General features: G+C 44.1%; 1 protein-coding gene across 1 annotated transcript in view; it reads right to left on the bottom strand.

The window, feature by feature from the left end:
* Positions 1 to 368: 368 nt before the first annotated feature.
* LOC309708002 (3-oxo-5-alpha-steroid 4-dehydrogenase 2-like) overlaps positions 369 to 17,470 on the bottom strand; it is a 22,904-nt gene continuing 5,802 nt past the window's right edge. The window contains exons 2-5 of the mRNA XM_082535691.1: positions 4,598 to 4,761; positions 1,738 to 1,839; positions 1,501 to 1,651; positions 369 to 1,104 (exon numbers count right to left, since the gene is read on the bottom strand). Coding sequence (XP_082391817.1) covers positions 1,038 to 1,104; positions 1,501 to 1,651; positions 1,738 to 1,839; positions 4,598 to 4,761 — 484 coding nt within the window. The 3' untranslated portion in view covers positions 369 to 1,037. The remainder of the gene's footprint in view (positions 1,105 to 1,500; positions 1,652 to 1,737; positions 1,840 to 4,597; positions 4,762 to 17,470) is intronic.

Below are 17,470 nucleotides of genomic sequence, written 5' to 3'. Positions count from 1 at the left end.
GTCTGAGGTCGTCCGAGTTTGGTGATTTTTGTGTCACAGGTCTACGTGTTTAATACAGGGACTTCCACAGCCTTTTCAACAGCGCTGTGGACCGCGGGGGGCGGGCAGTGTTTTGGAAATGACAGTCTTCATTACAAAGCTTTCTGGTTATGAATTAGCATACATGTTTTTATTGAACATTTGAAGAACCAGCAAAAAAAAACAGAACAGAACACACAAATTCTTTTTGCACATACAAAACTGATTTACAAGTACAAAATATTTATGACCACATTTTGAGCGCATAGGAGTAGTCGAACGCAGATCCACTGAGCGCTCCACACAGACAGCATCGTCAGAAGGAAAGTTGATCAAATAAATTACAAGGGTTCAAGGTTCAAGGTTCTTTATTTGTCACATGCATAGTTATACAAGTATAACACACAGTGAAATGTAGCCTGACAAATGTTGTATTGTTCGATACATATGCGTACCGAACCGAAAGCACTGTATCGAACGGTTCAATATCGATACGAATATCGTTGCACCCCTACTAAATATGAAATTAATTTTTTTGTGTTTTTAATAATACAAAATCATAATGTCCTGTTAGTACGGCATGCTGGCCTCAGAGCAAACCAGGCTGACCCACGCACACTCGGACCTCCATCATAACACAAATGACGATATCCAGAACACCGCCTTCCAGCCTGCACGCGCTGCTACATCAGAACTAAAAAACAGGCCGTGTGGAGCCAGCAGGTGAAAGAATCCGAACAGCGTCAAATTTAAATCTTCATTCACGTCTTTGGGTCGAGGCTTGTCTCTGTGCATGATGCACGCGCCAGCACAGGAGGACGCGCTCTGAAGTCAAACGCTCATTAGAGGAAGCTACGTCATCAAGGGGAACACTAGGACAACGTCAGGAGTAAAAACCATGCAGGTGATGATTAAACAAATGCATAAACTTTGGATGAAGAGTGAAGCTGGTAAAGAACTTCATCAGAGGATCAGAGGAGCAGATTTCAATCTCCGGAGTCGGCCGAGCTCGGTGCTCCTCACAGGATGAAGGGAATGATGGCTTTCCTGGAGCGAGGGTAGTCCTCGAACCTCTGCTGGTAGTTTCTGCAGAAAGCACAGTTTCATTTCAGAGGAGAGAACTTCTCATGATGGTGTTTGGGTTTAACAGCCAGAAACACAAAGTGAAGCCTTTAAATGGAAACTGTGCAGCATTTTTATCAGCGTTGTGTGAAACATGCTGACGCTGTGCTCTACAGCACACGCCTCAGTACCTTTACGAAGCCCCCCGTGCAGGACTGACCTGGCACTCAAGTATTTCTGGACCCCAAAGACTTTTTAACGAGAGCCAAAGAAACTCAGGGACTTTGTTTCTGAGCACTTCGCTTAGCCGGACACTCGGAATGGTCAGAAATGTGTTTCCTGTTGGAGGACCAGCTGTCTTAATGATCACACTCTCCCAGTCGCATCAGCAGCGGCAAAGCCTCGTCAGAGGCTCGTTACCTGTGGTGCATGCAGGCTCGGGGCCCGATGGAGCAGATGGTGAAGAAGGTGAAGGCGAAGGCTGGCAAAGACCAGACAGCTACAGCGTATCCACACCACTCCACGATCTCCCCGAAGAAGTTTGCCCCAGACACAAACTCGAACATGCCCCCTGAAACACAGAGACAGCAGCGGCTTAACGAGAGGCAGCAGCCTCTAACGGCGAGGAGGTCTGCTCACGAGGAGGACGCGACGTACCATGGGGGACTCTGTAGATAACCTCTCCAGGTTTCCTCAGCCCACGCAGGATGTAGTCACTGTGGATGTTGATGATCATACCGAGTGCAAACACAACAATACCTTCAGACACAGACAGAGTTCATCAGGTGCGCCTGTACAGCTTCACAAGACAGGTAAAATCACCTGGTCTAAAGCCCCACCCACACATCACTTTGTAGCTGACAGCTTGGCACTTTGGGCTTGGTTTCCTGGGTGACCAGGGCCCTATTTCAGGAAGCCGGTTTAGAAAACTCAGAGTGAAAAACGATACTCAGGGTTGAGTAACCCCGAACTGTCCAACTCGTAATATTCGGTTTCAGAAAGGCTGATAACAATTAGTTCAGTCAACGCGGAGTTGCTTTAACCCCAAGTTAAGCGCGCGCACGAGGATACATAAAGCCCTGATTAGTGGAGCACAGATTAAGCGAGTCACCATGGAGACGGAGGGAAAGAAGGCGCGGTCAGTGTATCTTACAGCGCTTGAGGCTGAAATTCTGATGGCAGCATATGCCGATAACATGCAAATTTTGCAGAAAAAAAGTAACACAGCCTCAGCTGCAAAAGAAAGGGAGCATGCATGGCAAAACATAGCCGACAGAGTCAATGCGTGAGTGTTAATTTAAACATTGATCTAGGGATTTCCACCCATTTAACACGTTATTTTATTATATTTTATTTTATTTCATACATTTTATTTTGTGACGTGATGTGAGCGCAGGTGCAACCCAACAGGCCCCAAACGTTCCTGGCAGCAAGTAAAAATGAAATATAAAAATATAGTCCAAACAGGTGAGGTGTAATTGTATTATGAGCCATAGTGCTTGGTCTGTTTGTCCGATGTAAATCGATTGCAGTTAGAGGCTACATTAATTTCCCCTCTGTAAGCACTTATTGAAATTATCTGAGCACATTACAAGTACATATTTGCTTACTCTGTATGCTCAAATGTGACCCGTTATAGCCAACAGAAAAAAAAAAGCGGAGGCCCGAAAAACAGGTGGGGGTCCTCCACCACCACCACTCACAGAGGCTGAGCAGTTGGCTTCCACATTTGTGATAATGTTGGCAGCATCACATATGATCTTCACAGTGCAGAGAACACAAATTAGCATCCATTACTATAATGAAATAATTTGTTAGTTTGAAATGCTACAGGGAACTATGTACCTGTACATTAATGCTGTGGAAAGACTTCCTGTTCACATAGTCTCCTTCATTTACTGAAGGAGCAATGATTGGAATGTGAGTGCCATCTGTACAGCCAATCACACCTGGGAACCGTGAGAATAAATGTAAAATTTAAGTAGTAGTTCAAGTATCACCACATCATGAATTAAGTTTTGTTCATCCTGATACCTGCAATTTTGTGGCATCCCTCTTTGATAAATCTTGTGGGTCTGTGACCGGGGAACACCACAAACGAGTACAGGAGACGTTTCAGTGCAACTGTAACATTCCTGACTGCCCGACAGACGGTAGCCTTGGAAACGTGCTCAGCGTCACCAATATTATACAGAAAGCTCCCGTTTGCAAAAAACCGAAGTGCGATACAAATAATATGTACAGAACTGAGAGGATGTCCACGATGTGTCACATGAGCAATATTAGGCCTGAGGATGTTATTCAAATAAATTATAGATTGTGCTGAGAAACGGTAACGTTCACACAGGAAATCATCAGGAAATGATAAAATGTCCAAACGCGCTCTAATCACTCTCTCCCGGCGGAGAGCTCTGCGGAGAATTTGGGCTTCAACATCTACTGGCTCTTCGAGGAAGGAGCACGCCATGTCTGACACTTCCTACAGTCAGGTTTCCGACAAAGAGGCGGAGAAGGTCAGGGTTAGTTGAAGTAAACCTGCTAGGGGGCAGGTTAGCTTCACGGAGTGTGTCGTCATAGTAACTCACTCAGAATTAATCTAAACTCGCTTTGTGAAACCGAAAACCCAGAGTTTCCGTTAACTCAGGGTATACTTACTCAGAGCTTGCACTAAACCGGCTTCCTGAAATAGGGCCCAGGTAGCCTTTCGCTGAGGTTTACCTGCATAAACTTACATGTTCATACGAGCTGCTGTCTTCTTTGAGGCCTGGTGTACGTCACCCGATTCCTTTTTTCTTACGTTGAATCGTGTTGATGGCCCAACAACCAATAAGATTATTATTAGTGTCAGAGTTCTGTTCCCATGTGTAAGATTAGCCGAACTAAACTTATAAAGACGTGATTATGAGTGGGCTAAATTTAGCTTGTCTGCCAACGGTCCAGGACCCTGAATCCAGACTGCAGACTGTAATGCAGGTTCTGTGTGTGGTCTCCATGAAGCCGCAGAGCATCATGGAGACCACACACAGAACCAGAACACAGAACCAGAACACAGAACCAACCAGCCAGATGCTGAAGCCGAGTTGGCTTTCCTGTCGTAGTTTTATCCCAGTGTGGAAAACAGAAGACTTTTAAAGGTAAAAGTCAGCAGATGTTTGAATCAGCAATCATATACGTGGTGACCCTGACATGACCTCTCTGTGTGGAGGCGTGGTGGTGGAGGACTTCACTGCATCTTCCTCCTACGACTGCTGCCTTCTTGATGTAATGATAACGGATGATGGTGATTGGTCAGTGTGGTCTGGATTAAAGACCAAAGTCACTACGGGACGTCCAGCTACGACTCCCATCATGCCCTTCACTGACCCACACCAATCAAAGCCTCGCTGTTAAACATTCCTCTTTAAGGAAAAACCCACCAAGGACTGTGGGTAATGTAGTTTTTACAGCCTCGAAACGAAATCTTCAGGACAATGGTGGCGAGGCCTCATGGTGACTGGTGGGTGTAGCTGTGACTCACCTGCAGTGAGGCGGGCGCGGGTCAGCCAGGTGTCCTCAAAGCGAGCGCAGTGTAGCAGGAAGTGGCCCTGCAGGAAACCGTTGAGCGAGCAGAAGATTACGGCGTAGACTATGATGATCAGCGGGATGGGTCGTCCTCTGGTCAGGAAGGCGTAGATTATGCTCCTGAGGGACAAACTCATGTTACCTTCTGTTTGAACTTCACCCCCCTTCAAAGTAAAAGTCTCCAGTGATCTGCAACGACCCCCCTTCCAGTTTGACATGGAGCTCCCACACACAACAACCTTAAGTGTCAGTGGGTTAGAAAACCCTCCTTCAGCATCTGTTTGTGTCCCAGATAGAGGAAACTCCGCCCACGGACAGGTCTGTGTGCTTACCTCAGGACTGTCTCCCTGATGTTTTTAAATAAACTCTAAAAAATGAAACAGATGCATTTTCCAAGAAGTGTTCAAACATCCACCCAGAATTCCCGGTTTCTCCACTCGTCATGCCATGATGACATAATTCAATGGCATTTTGTCAGAATCACTGAGGTGCACGCCTCAGTTATTAGTTATCAGCGAATGATTATCACTTTCAGAGTTACTGTTGTGATGTCACTACAGCTGTTAGCAGAGCTGCTCTGTGCAGCGTTATGGCATAATAATTTTAAGGGAGAATAAAAAGTCGACACACATATCTCATTCCTGACGGAGGACTCTCCCACTACACCTCTCCAGTCCATTCACAGAGTCGTTGCATGGCAAGACATGGATAGGAAGTGGGCGGAGCCTTTTACCGTCATTTTATTACGACGCAAAGTACAAACACCTGTGGACACACAATCCAACACCCCCACTTGTACACAGGTTGGGGAAAAACAATCCTCCGGAAAAAACATCTTACATTCCAAACACAAATACAGAGAATTTGTCTAACTTAGACTTTGAAACTGGTTTCGTCATCATATCTGCTACCATTGACTCAGTTGGACAGTAATCAATGAGCACTTTCCTTTCATGTACAGCTGACCTTATAAAATGATATTTCACATCAATGTGTTTACATCTTTGTCTGTTCACTGGATCTTTTGACAAAGCGATTGTTCCCTGATTGTCCTCCAATATCATAGGTATTTCATACTCAAACTCATCAAGATCTTGAATCAAATAAGTCAAATACATACATTCCTGAATTGTTCCTGCTAATGCCATGTATTCGGCTTCACAAGTTGATAGTGCTGTAGTTGTCTGCTTTTTGGTTTTCCATGATATCAAAGGACCATTTTCATTTAGGCTTACACAATAACCTGTCATACTGCGTCTATCAGAAACATCGGATGCCCAATCTGCATCACTGTATGCTTGTAGACCTAGTTTTCCACTTGAACGTTTCCTAAAACACAGTTCTTTTCCTCGACTACCTTTTAGATACCTCAGAACATGTTTCACTGCTGTCCAATCATCAACAGTTGGCGCATTGAAATGTTGTGACAGTTTGCTGACAACATAGCTTAAATCAGGTCGCGTACAATAGCTCAGATAAATAAGACATCCTACCGCTTCACGATATCTCCTCACATCTGGTAATGTCTCGAATTTATCAGAATGAGTCCATTTCTGTTCACAGGGTGTTAACCTTGGCTTACAGTTTTGCATGTTAAATCTCTTTAAAATGTTCTCAATATATATTTTCTGTGACATTTTGACACATTCTTTTTCTTGAATAAAATCTATTCCTAGAAAATGGTTAAGCTTCCCCAGATCTTTCATTTGGAATTTAGAAGAGAGCATTTCTTTCACGCCTGAAAGCACATTTTCATTGTTAGCTGCAATGAGTAAATCATCCACCCACACTATGATGATTACTTTTTCACTTTCAGTTTCTTTTGAATACACACAATGATCAGCAATATTTTGTCTAAATCCACAACTGCTTAAATAGTCATGTAAGGTTTGGTTCCAGTTACGACCCGATTGCTTCAGCCCATAAAGTGATTTCTTTAATCTGTACACCAGTTTATTAGTCTCACTTGATTCTGTCTCAAAACCTTCTGGTTGTTGTATATATATTTCTTCATTTATTGGTGCGTGTAGATAGGCGGTTTTTACATCCATCTGGTGAACCAACATATCATCCTGAACCACTTTCTGCATCAAAACTCTCACACTCGATAAGTTAGCAGTCGGTGAAAAAGTCTCCTCATAATCAACTCCTTTTGTTTGACTAAAACCTTTAGCCACAAATCGAGCTTTATATCTGTCTGATCCGTCTGAGTTCTTTTTAACGGCATAAACCCATTTACCCCCCACTGCTTTCTTACCCTCTGGTAAAGTGGTTAAAGTAAATGTGTCATTCTCCTTAAGGGATTGGATTTCTTCATTCATCGCTCTTTCCCATTCTTTTGACTCACTTGACACAATAGCTTCGCTAAATGATGTGGGTATTTCACACAACAATCTGTAGCAATAATCAACACTGGTTTGCATCTGTTCATTTTCACACTCTTTCACATCCGTGATATAATCACTCAAATAATCAGGTCTCTTTCTGATTCTGGATGGATAACGTGTAGCTCCAGCATCTACTTTATCATCAGTTTTAACCTCGGACTCAGTTTGACTGCTTTCACTACCATCTGGAATATCCTCATCCTTCGTCTGTTTGGGTTCACCATCTTTTCTGGATTCATAAACCTCATCTTCATACATCTGATCACTCTGTGTTTGTTGATCCATTGTCGCGGGATTTAGTATTTTTATCAATCTGTGCTTTTCAACTTTCCCGGTTTTTGGGAAATAGATCAAATATGCTGGACTATTTTTGTCATATCCCAAGAAAACACCTTTGTCGCATCTTGGATCCAGCTTTCCCCTATTTTGTTTATAAGCATAGCACAATGATCCGAATTTTTTCATTCTAGAAAGATCAGGTCTTTTTCCAGTTAACATCTTATACGCTGTCTGACCTGTGCGTTTGTTAAAACATCGGTTCCGAATCACTCCCGCGGTTTGTACTGCATATGGCCATAAAGACTTTGGCAATTCGCTCTCAACTAACATGCATCTCGCCATGTCAAAAAGTGTACGCCAGTTCCTCTCTGCTGTTCCGTTTTGATGAGGCGAATATGGCGCCGAAGTTTCCTGCCTAATGCCGTGTCTACTTAATAAATCTCTGAACTGTCTGCTTGTAAATTCAGTTCCATTATCAGAACGAAAGCACTTGATTTTCCCATATGACGCCACCTCTGCAATAAATCTTTCAGTTGCTTGAGTGGTATCACTTTTGTGTTTCAGATTATATACAAATGTTGCACCTGAATAATCATCAACAAACGACAAGACATACTTAAACCCTTCTTTAGAGTTTGGCGTAATCGGACCAGCTAAATCCGTATGTACCAACTCTAATGCTGCCCTGGCCTTTTCATCTGGTTCTCGGTTCCTAGTTTGAGTAAACTTCCCTTGTATACAGGCTTCACATTGCATATTTTTGTTGATTTTACCCTTAATTTCCATTCCATCAACGACATTTTGCAGATTTTGAACATCCTCATAATTACAGTGTCCTAGAATTTCATGCCACGTTTGCATATCAAAACATCCATTACATTTCTCTTCAAACTCTTGCACAGTGTTTATAAAGAACAGTCTCTCGTGTTCATATATAGGGAATTTTGTTCCATCAACATGTTTAAGAAAACTGTCCCCGTGTTTGAAAACCACAGTGGCTCCGTTACTAGTAGCTGCTTTTACTGACAAAATGTCCTGTGGAAACGATGGAATGTAGAGTGCTTGTTTCAATGTGACCTTGTGACTGCGTCCTTTACTGTCAATCATACTTATCTCAGCATCTCCTCGCCGCTTTGCAGCTCCTCTGCTCCGCCTTCCGTCAGCCAACTCTACACAATGAGCCTCGGGTCGAAATGTGTCATCAAAAGTCTTAAAACTCTCGATCTTCGTAAAGATATGTGACGTCGCTCCCGTATCCACCAGTAGCTGGTTATTCAGCATCTCTTGGCCGCCGTCCGGGACCCTCTGGGGTTCGGAGCCCGTCCTGAACGCGTAGTCCTTCTCCACAACCCCTCTCGCTTCATCCCGTCTTAGCTTCCTTCTACAGGTCGCATCTTTGTGTGTACTACTCCGGCAAAAACTGCACCATACTCTGGATCGGCACGTTCTTGCATTGTGTCCCTTTAGTCCACATTTAAAACACACAATCTCATTATTCTTTGATCTTCGGTCATCTGCTCGCCATGAAGTAGAATCCTGGTCTAATTGCACTTTTGTCCTCATTACGTTGTCATCAGTTACAGCCGCACGCATTCTCTCGGTTTCTTCATAACTTCTGAGTTTTACTTTAAACTCTGAAAATGTGATTTTTGCTTCGCTCTGTGTAACGTGCACAATCAGGGGTTTAAACCTCTCTGGTAGACCTCTCATTATCATTGCGATCAGAAGTCCATCAGTTAATGACTCACCCGCATTTTTTAACGCTGTGATAATTGCTTCTGCTCGGATAATATAGTCCGTCACACTTTCATTCTTTTCATTTGTGAGAGAAGTAAGTTCGGTGTACAGACTTATGATCCTTGGCTTGCCCACTCTTGCATAATGACCTCTCAAAATTTTTAGGGCTTTCCGTCCGTCATCAACTGCATCTCTCATAACTAACGATAAACTTTTGTCATCCAGAAATTGTATCAACTCTGCATATGCTTCTGCATTTTTGTCATCATCTTCACCATCGGCTTCTTCATCACCCTCAGCCTTTAAAAGATGACATCTTTCAAACCTTGTAGTCTGAGATGACCAAGGAACTTCGTTTCCCATATCTCATATTTCCTTTCATCTCCATCAAACTGCAAACGGGAATATCGACTGCCCGACTCTGCCGTGTGTCTGCTCATGATGCACAAAAACGCTTACTCACTCAATCGTGCCAAACTTTTAACACCTGCCGGTAACTTGCGGTTTCAGGAAACGCTGCCCTTCCTTTGGCAGTTACAGGATCTCTTTACTGCTGCTCTGGGCCCATAACCTGTTAGCAGAGCTGCTCTGTGCAGCGTTATGGCATAATAATTTTAAGGGAGAATAAAAAGTCGACACACATATCTCATTCCTGACGGAGGACTCTACCACTACACTTCTCCAGTCCATTCACAGAGTCGTTGCATGGTAAGACATGGATAGGAAGTGGGCGGAGCCTTTTACCGTCATTTTATTACGACGCAAAGTACAAACACCTGTGGACACACAATCCAACAACAGCAATGATCTTTTCCAGACGCGAGGTTAGCCGTGTCAGCAGGTCTCCTGCCTTCAACACTTATTCCTCCTGATTCAGTTCAATTCGATTTGATTACTGCCAATTGATAACAACAGTGGCCTCGAGGCGCTCTATATTGTAAGGTAAAGAATAACAAAGAACCAGGCTCAGGGAGGGGCGGGGCCATCTGCTGCGACCGGTTGGGGTGAGAGAAGGGAGACAGGATAAAGACATGCTGTGGAAGAGAGACAAAGATTAATAACAGATGTGATTCAATGCAGAGAGGTCTGTTAACACATAGTGAGTGAAGCAGAAACACCCAGTGCATCATGGGAATCCCCCAGCAGCCTAAACCTGTTGCTGCATAACCAGTTTTTCAGCATCACTCTGAAACAGGATATTTGTCATTTTTATCCTGGGAGAAGAAAGTCCTACATTATGGTTTCATGTGTGCACTGAAGGCCAAATCCTGGTCAGAAACAGGTCTGAGGTCTAGCAGGACAAGCACAGAGATGAGTCCACTGTCAGAGGCCATAAGAAGATCATTTGTAACCTTCACTAAAGCTGTTTCTGTGCTGTGATGAGCTCTGAAACCTGACTGAAACTCTTCAAATAAGCCTCTGCAGATGATCTGTTAGCTGTTTGACAACTGCTCTTTCAAGGATGTTTGATATAAAGGAAGGTTGGAGATTGGCCTATAATTAGCTAAGACTGCTGGGTCTAGAGATGCTTTTTGAGTAAAGGTTTAACTAGTAGATAATGAGCCCAGTAATACAGACTGTGGTGGTTATAGCAGGCTCCATTTACATGCCTCCGCTTCCAACAACTGTGGACTGTGAAATCACAGCAGTGACTCCTGAACCGGTCACCAAACTATGGGATGAATTTAACTGTCACAGGTGGACTTCCAGCTGGAAGAAGCGAGATGGCAGCAGAAGAACCAACTTACACTTAAATAAATCAGCCCACTTTAACTCTAGTTCGTACAAGTAGTTTAGTGCAGTAGTGCAATAGTAAACTTAATAAATTGGGCTTTGAAAATGCCTAAAGTGAAGACAAGGAAGACGCAAGCTGAGCTGTTTAACGAGGAAGATGACACTAGCCAAACCTCAGCTAGCATCGAAGCACCGGAGGATGAAGAGTTGCTAACCAGACACGGCCCGGGGGACCATGAGGTCCTGAAACAAAGAAGGCAGTACTCCGAGGCAAACAAAGTGTTAAAGGATAAGAAAATTCACTTCCAAGCTCCTTTCCAGCTAAACTCAGACTTTTCTATGATGGAATGATGTTGTACGGATCCATGGTGGAAGCGAGCTATCCGGTTGTTCAGTCTGACGTCACTAGCCGTGTCTGGGCCTAAACTCCGCTGCAGGTCCATATATCAAACGATCACTATGGCATTACTGAGAGTTGAAAAACTGTCTAAAGTCTTTCATCTTTAATAAAATGATCAGCGTTCTGCTCTACCAGGTGTAACAATTGAGTTTAACATCCAGGCATCCATGAAAACGGAATTTATGACATTTAACGGAGTTAGAAGTTAGCAGGGAGTTAGCTCGCTAGCTTCTTGTTTCCAAAACCCCGCAGTCAGGACATGCTATATTGTATTTAGATAGAAGCTAGCGAGCTAACTCCCTGCTAACTTCTATCTAAATACAATATAGCATGTCCTGACTGCGGGGTTTTGGAAACAAATTCAAACGTACAGCTCTGTTATCACTTCCAACATAAATGAAGACAGAAAACTAAACAGCAGTGACGTTTGTAGGGTTACTGAAGTTTGGCTAGCTGGTATATAATGATGTGCTACGTGACCGCTAGCGACACAGCTATGTTAGCATAATATAAACAAGCTAACTTTTTTTCCACTCGATAAAAGTTAACGTGAGTGTTCTCGGTGGTCAGGAACAAATGTAATCGCATGGCAGGATGCTGTAAAAGGACCAAACTTCAGCCAGGAGAACAACTGAGATAATCCATCCACAATACGAGGTTAGTCATTCATATACTGCTGCATGGGCTGGGCTGTAGTTACATCCTAAGGTTTTAAAAACTGAGCTTAAATAAATGATTAGCGGTAATAAAAGCTGAGGGAGGTCAACAGTGATCACTGACTGTTTTAGGAGCTTTTTGAGATCAAATAGAAGAAAATACAAAACATTAAACATGTTAACAACACAAAAGCCATATTAAACGCAGACTACTTTAGGCCCGGAAGTAGGATTCGTCGAAACAAAGAAGGCAGTACTCCGAGGCAAACAAAGTGTTAAAGGATAAGAAAATTCACTTCCAAGCTCCTTTCCAGCTAAACTCAGACTTTTCTATGATGGAATGATGTTGTACGGATCCATGGTGGAAGCGAGCTATCCGGTTGTTCAGTCTGACGTCACTAGCCGTGTCTGGGCCTAAACTCCGCTGCAGGTCCATATATCAAACGATCACTATGGCATTACTGAGAGTTGAAAAACTGTCTAAAGTCTTTCATCTTTAATAAAATGATCAGCGTTCTGCTCTACCAGGTGTAACAATTGAGTTTAACATCCAGGCATCCATGAAAACGGAATTTATGACATTTAACGGAGTTAGAAGTTAGCAGGGAGTTAGCTCGCTAGCTTCTTGTTTCCAAAACCCCGCAGTCAGGACATGCTATATTGTATTTAGATAGAAGCTAGCGAGCTAACTCCCTGCTAACTTCTATCTAAATACAATATAGCATGTCCTGACTGCGGGGTTTTGGAAACAAATTCAAACGTACAGCTCTGTTATCACTTCCAACATAAATGAAGACAGAAAACTAAACAGCAGTGACGTTTGTAGGGTTACTGAAGTTTGGCTAGCTGGTATATAATGATGTGCTACGTGACCGCTAGCGACACAGCTATGTTAGCATAATATAAACAAGCTAACTTTTTTTCCACTCGATAAAAGTTAACGTGAGTGTTCTCGGTGGTCAGGAACAAATGTAATCGCATGGCAGGATGCTGTAAAAGGACCAAACTTCAGCCAGGAGAACAACTGAGATAATCCATCCACAATACGAGGTTAGTCATTCATATACTGCTGCATGGGCTGGGCTGTAGTTACATCCTAAGGTTTTAAAAACTGAGCTTAAATAAATGATTAGCGGTAATAAAAGCTGAGGGAGGTCAACAGTGATCACTGACTGTTTTAGGAGCTTTTTGAGATCAAATAGAAGAAAATACAAAACATTAAACATGTTAACAACACAAAAGCCATATTAAACGCAGACTACTTTAGGCCCGGAAGTAGGATTCGTCGCGTCATCACTGAACAACCGGATAAAGATGTGCATCCTCCACGCGATCAGGCAAAAGTGGAATTTAACTATCGTCTGGATGTCTCCGTGTGTCTGGAAGCGGCTCACTGAGCATTCGTGAACATTTTAAGTTTTGTATGCAAAGTTTTAAACCCAGTATTTTAAAGTGTATGCTTCTCTGAGCTCGTCTGTTCATTGTTCTAAAAAATATAACGTTTTGAAATAAGATTGTTCTTTGTGTTAAACACTATAAAAACAAAACGAACTTCGTGGATAGCACGGCTGGATGTAACGATCCCTCCAATGATAAAGCACTTTGGAGAACATGTTTACAATAACTATTGAGACAATCCTGAACTCGATCCAACTGAAAGTCAAATGTTTCCCAACATGCTGGCACAGACTGCAGGGTGTGCCTGTCAGCAGCTCTGTTATAAGTAAGTGCACATGATATATTCACTGTCACTGGTAACAAAGAGTTTGTGTGGCTGAATGCAGCCCTGCAATGAGAGCGCGCTCCGCCTGACAGCCTGCTCCAACAATAATGGAAACCTTTCTGTGATCACCTCAGAGATTTCTTCTGTTTGTCCGGTTTAGGGTGACGTTACAGCCAGGAGGCTCTATTAAAGGTTCCAGGAGAGAACAGCGCAGTAGCGCAGGTGTTTAACTGAGGTTAGGGTTTAATGGAAACTCATTATTTATGCTGGTGACAGTTTTGATCATAGTTTATAATATGGGAAATGGTAACATGGCTCAATCGCCCATCCATCCACTCATTTTCTTCCACTTATGGAAGCCCCCATGGCCGGGTTATGGGAACAGCAGCTTAAGTAAGGATGCCCAAACCCCCCTCTCCAGTTTATCCAGGGGAACCCTGAGGCGTTCCAAGGCCACCCCGGGGCCTCCTTCGGATACGCTGAAACACCCAGGAGGCATCCTTGTCAGATGCCCAAACCACCTCAACTGACACCTTTAGATGTGGAGGAGTAGTGGCTCTGAGCTCCTCTCGGATCGCCGAGCTCCTCAGCCTCTCTCTAAGGGAGAGGCCATCCACCTTGTGGAGAAAGCTCATTTCTGCAGCTTGTGCCGTTTGTGATCAAGCTCATGATGAAGGTGAAGGTCTGTAGTTGTTGTCACCTTCGAGGAAGAGTAGTTCAGCTCTTTACCTTCTCGAGCTACTCCAGGGTGCATGGGAATTTGCCCCACCAGTCTACATGTGTTTTGAGGACTTGAAGAAGGCATTCAATCGTGTCCCTTGGAGTGTCTTGTGGGAGGTTCTTCAGGAGGTGCTTTAAAGCTCTCAGTTTACCAGTCGGTCTACGCCCCTACCCTCACCTATGGTCACGAGCTGTGGGTAGTGACCGAAAGAATAAGATCGTGGATCAGGCAAAATGAGCATCCTCCGAAGGGTGGCTGGCATCTCCCTTAGAGACAAGGTGAGAACTTTAGCCATCCGGGAGGGGCTCAGAGTAGAGCTGCTGCTCCTCCCATCAAAAGGAGCCAGCTGAGGTGGTTTGAGCGTGTCCAACTGGGAGGAGGCTCCAGGGCAGACCCAGGCCATGCTGGAGAGATTATCTCTCGGCTGGCCTGCTGTAAAGGCTGGAGGAGGTGGCCGGGAGAGGGAGGGCTGGGCTTTCTGCGTGTTTTAAATTGATGACTTTGTTTTGTCGCTGTTGTTGGGCTCTCTCTGCTATCCTTTTCTTTTGATTTACTTGTAGTTTTGTTTTAGTTAGTCCACCCAGACGTGCGCCACCGTGAACGAGTGGGAGGGAGTCTTGTGAGGGTGGACTAACTTCTTTATTTATTTGTTTTTATGTTTGTTTGTTTATTTGTTTGTGCCACATCCCTCTACAAAACGTACAGTTATTTCTTTTGGATATCTCATTTTATATCTTCAACTATAAATACATAAAATATACATAAAATTCATTGACATGGAATTTTATTGTTGACGCTCCATATACTAATACCACATAAATGTGTTCTTATAACTGCAGGAGGACAGGAAGCTATGTGGGCATATCGCCTGTATCGTCTGCCAAGACTGCCCTCATTACTAAGAAGAAGAAAGCAGAAACAGATTTTAAGAAGGTGAGTTTTCCTTCCATGACGGCGCCGCTGCCGTGCACGCGCTCCTGGGAGCGGTGGCGTTAGTGACGTTAGTGCGTCGCGTCCATACCATGTAGTACTGTTATATGAATCGTAAGACCATACAGTAATGTTTATAATAATGTGTGTACATTATGTCACAATAATTTCCTACTTGCACACTTGCACCTACTTAAATACTACTAGTGCTTTAATTTGATTATTTTTAAAGTCATGTGTTTTCTGTGTCAGTCTTTTAATTTGACACAAGGGGAGACGACAGGATGATCTTCACAGGTGGGCAGACTTGAGCAGGTGTCGTACTGGATCCTAGAACAAGAAACATCCAAAGAAGAGCTGTGAACGTCCTTCAAGACACCTGGAGATCTGTTCCTGCAGATGCTCACAGAGCTGCTCAGACTGAGCTGGAGGACAGAGTTCACACGGCCGTCCTTCAGCCGCGTCTGTCATCCAGGGAAGTGTGCTTATTTATTTTTTATATTGCATGTTTTGGTTATATCTTGTGGAGTGTTTTATTTATACTGCATGTTTTGGTTGCATCTGTCAATTTGGGCAGGAGGATACAGCGCCAGCAACCAGGGACGCGGAGCGAGCGGTCCGACTGCTGCAGCAACAGGAGGCCAGATTACGCACTGCGGGAGATTAGAGGCGGCGGACGGGCCGGTGCCGATATATTGGTGGTCACAAAGAAGCGGCGGGCAGAGTTAAGAGCTGTGCCCACCCGGGGTAAGTCTTTTGACTTGTCCCCTTTTAATGAATGAAAGCTGCCTAAAAGAGTAGTGACTGCCGCTACCTCCCTTTCTTTAGCACACCGGGGCGCAGAACGCGGGGAGGAAGGCGAGGACGCCGCCGGGTTTCCCTCCTGCACCGCTTCACGGGATTTTTAATTCTTAGTGACTCTTAGTACGGTGTGTTTACACCGAACGCGATGGATGCGAATAGAGCGTCAGGTTTACATGTAAAGTCAATGGAAAGGCGCGATGACGCGCGATTGCGGGTCCCGTGAAAATTTGGAAGCAGATTTGCGTCGCCAAAACGCCAAAACGCGTGAAACGCGCGTGAGTGTAGGGCGTCTGGCGCGTTTGACGCACGAATAAAACCACGCGCGTCAGTTTTTGTGTTGCATTTTGTGCATACGCGGGTTACGCGTCTACCGCTCGAGTTGGAAAAATCTGAACTCCAGCGTCAAATTGCGCCGCGACAACCAATCAGGAGCCTGGTGACGTGGCTGTGGCCTAGGTCAAAGGGGCAGGTCCAGCCAAAGCCCTTCATTCTTCAATGGAGGGAAGGCTAATCAATGCGGTAGCAAACAACTCGGAGCTGTACGACACCAGCTGCTTTCTGTACCGAGACAGGAATAAAAAGGACCGAGCTTGGAGGAAGATATGTGAAGAGATCGGGCAACCTGGTAAGTTCATTCATTTCTCTTTTGAACGTTTTCACTGACCCGGGAAGCCGCACAAAAGCTAGCAAGCCACCGCTATTTTCCCACTGACGTACAAATACCGTTCTGCTTTTATGCATGTTGTCATTTAGGAATATATTTTATTGTTTATTAATAAACAGCACACAGTGGTCCCGCTGTTCATCCGTCACTGCTTCGCTTTTTCGCTGATTTTTTATTGCACAGTACAGCATTGCATTCTGCAGCCTGATTGACAAATCTCCTGCGCTTGCCAAATTTATCACGTTTGGTTTTGATAACCATCGCGTCCAATAGAAAAAACAGCACAAAAACACCCATAACTATGAGCCTCATTCGGAAATAGACACCTGCACCGTGAGGGAAAAAGGCGCACGAAAGTGGCGGGCAGATGAAGACAAACGGCGGCATAATAATACTTTTACGTTTTGCAATCTACAAAGGTTTGCACTTTGAGAATCAATTGTGAGAACTGTGACCAATGTTCATGTGTGTGTGTGGAAAAAAGTGTATAAAGTGCGTGGCCAGGGGCTAGTTATTCTGAGAACCCCTGCTGCAATAAATGAGGGACCACTGTCTACTCTACGATTATTATATCCAACCTGTTAACATTTAATACTGTATTGATAGAACCAACTGATGCTGCAGCAGAGCATCCCCTGTTGCTTCTCCTGGCTCCCCAGTCCCTGAGCTCCTGCTGCTGCACCCACAGGTATGTACAGCAAGCACTGATACCTTTTTAGTCGGTGGGATTGCCTTGTGATCACCTTTACTAAATATCTACAACCAATCTGATTATATCCTGTTTTTGGTTTGTT

This window comes from Aulonocara stuartgranti (assembly GCF_965226115.1).
Source record: "Aulonocara stuartgranti genome assembly, chromosome: 6".
Classification (NCBI taxonomy): domain Eukaryota; kingdom Metazoa; phylum Chordata; class Actinopteri; order Cichliformes; family Cichlidae; genus Aulonocara; species Aulonocara stuartgranti.
The sequence above is the reverse complement of the archived record's forward strand: the minus strand, read 5'-3'. Positions and strand labels throughout refer to the sequence as shown.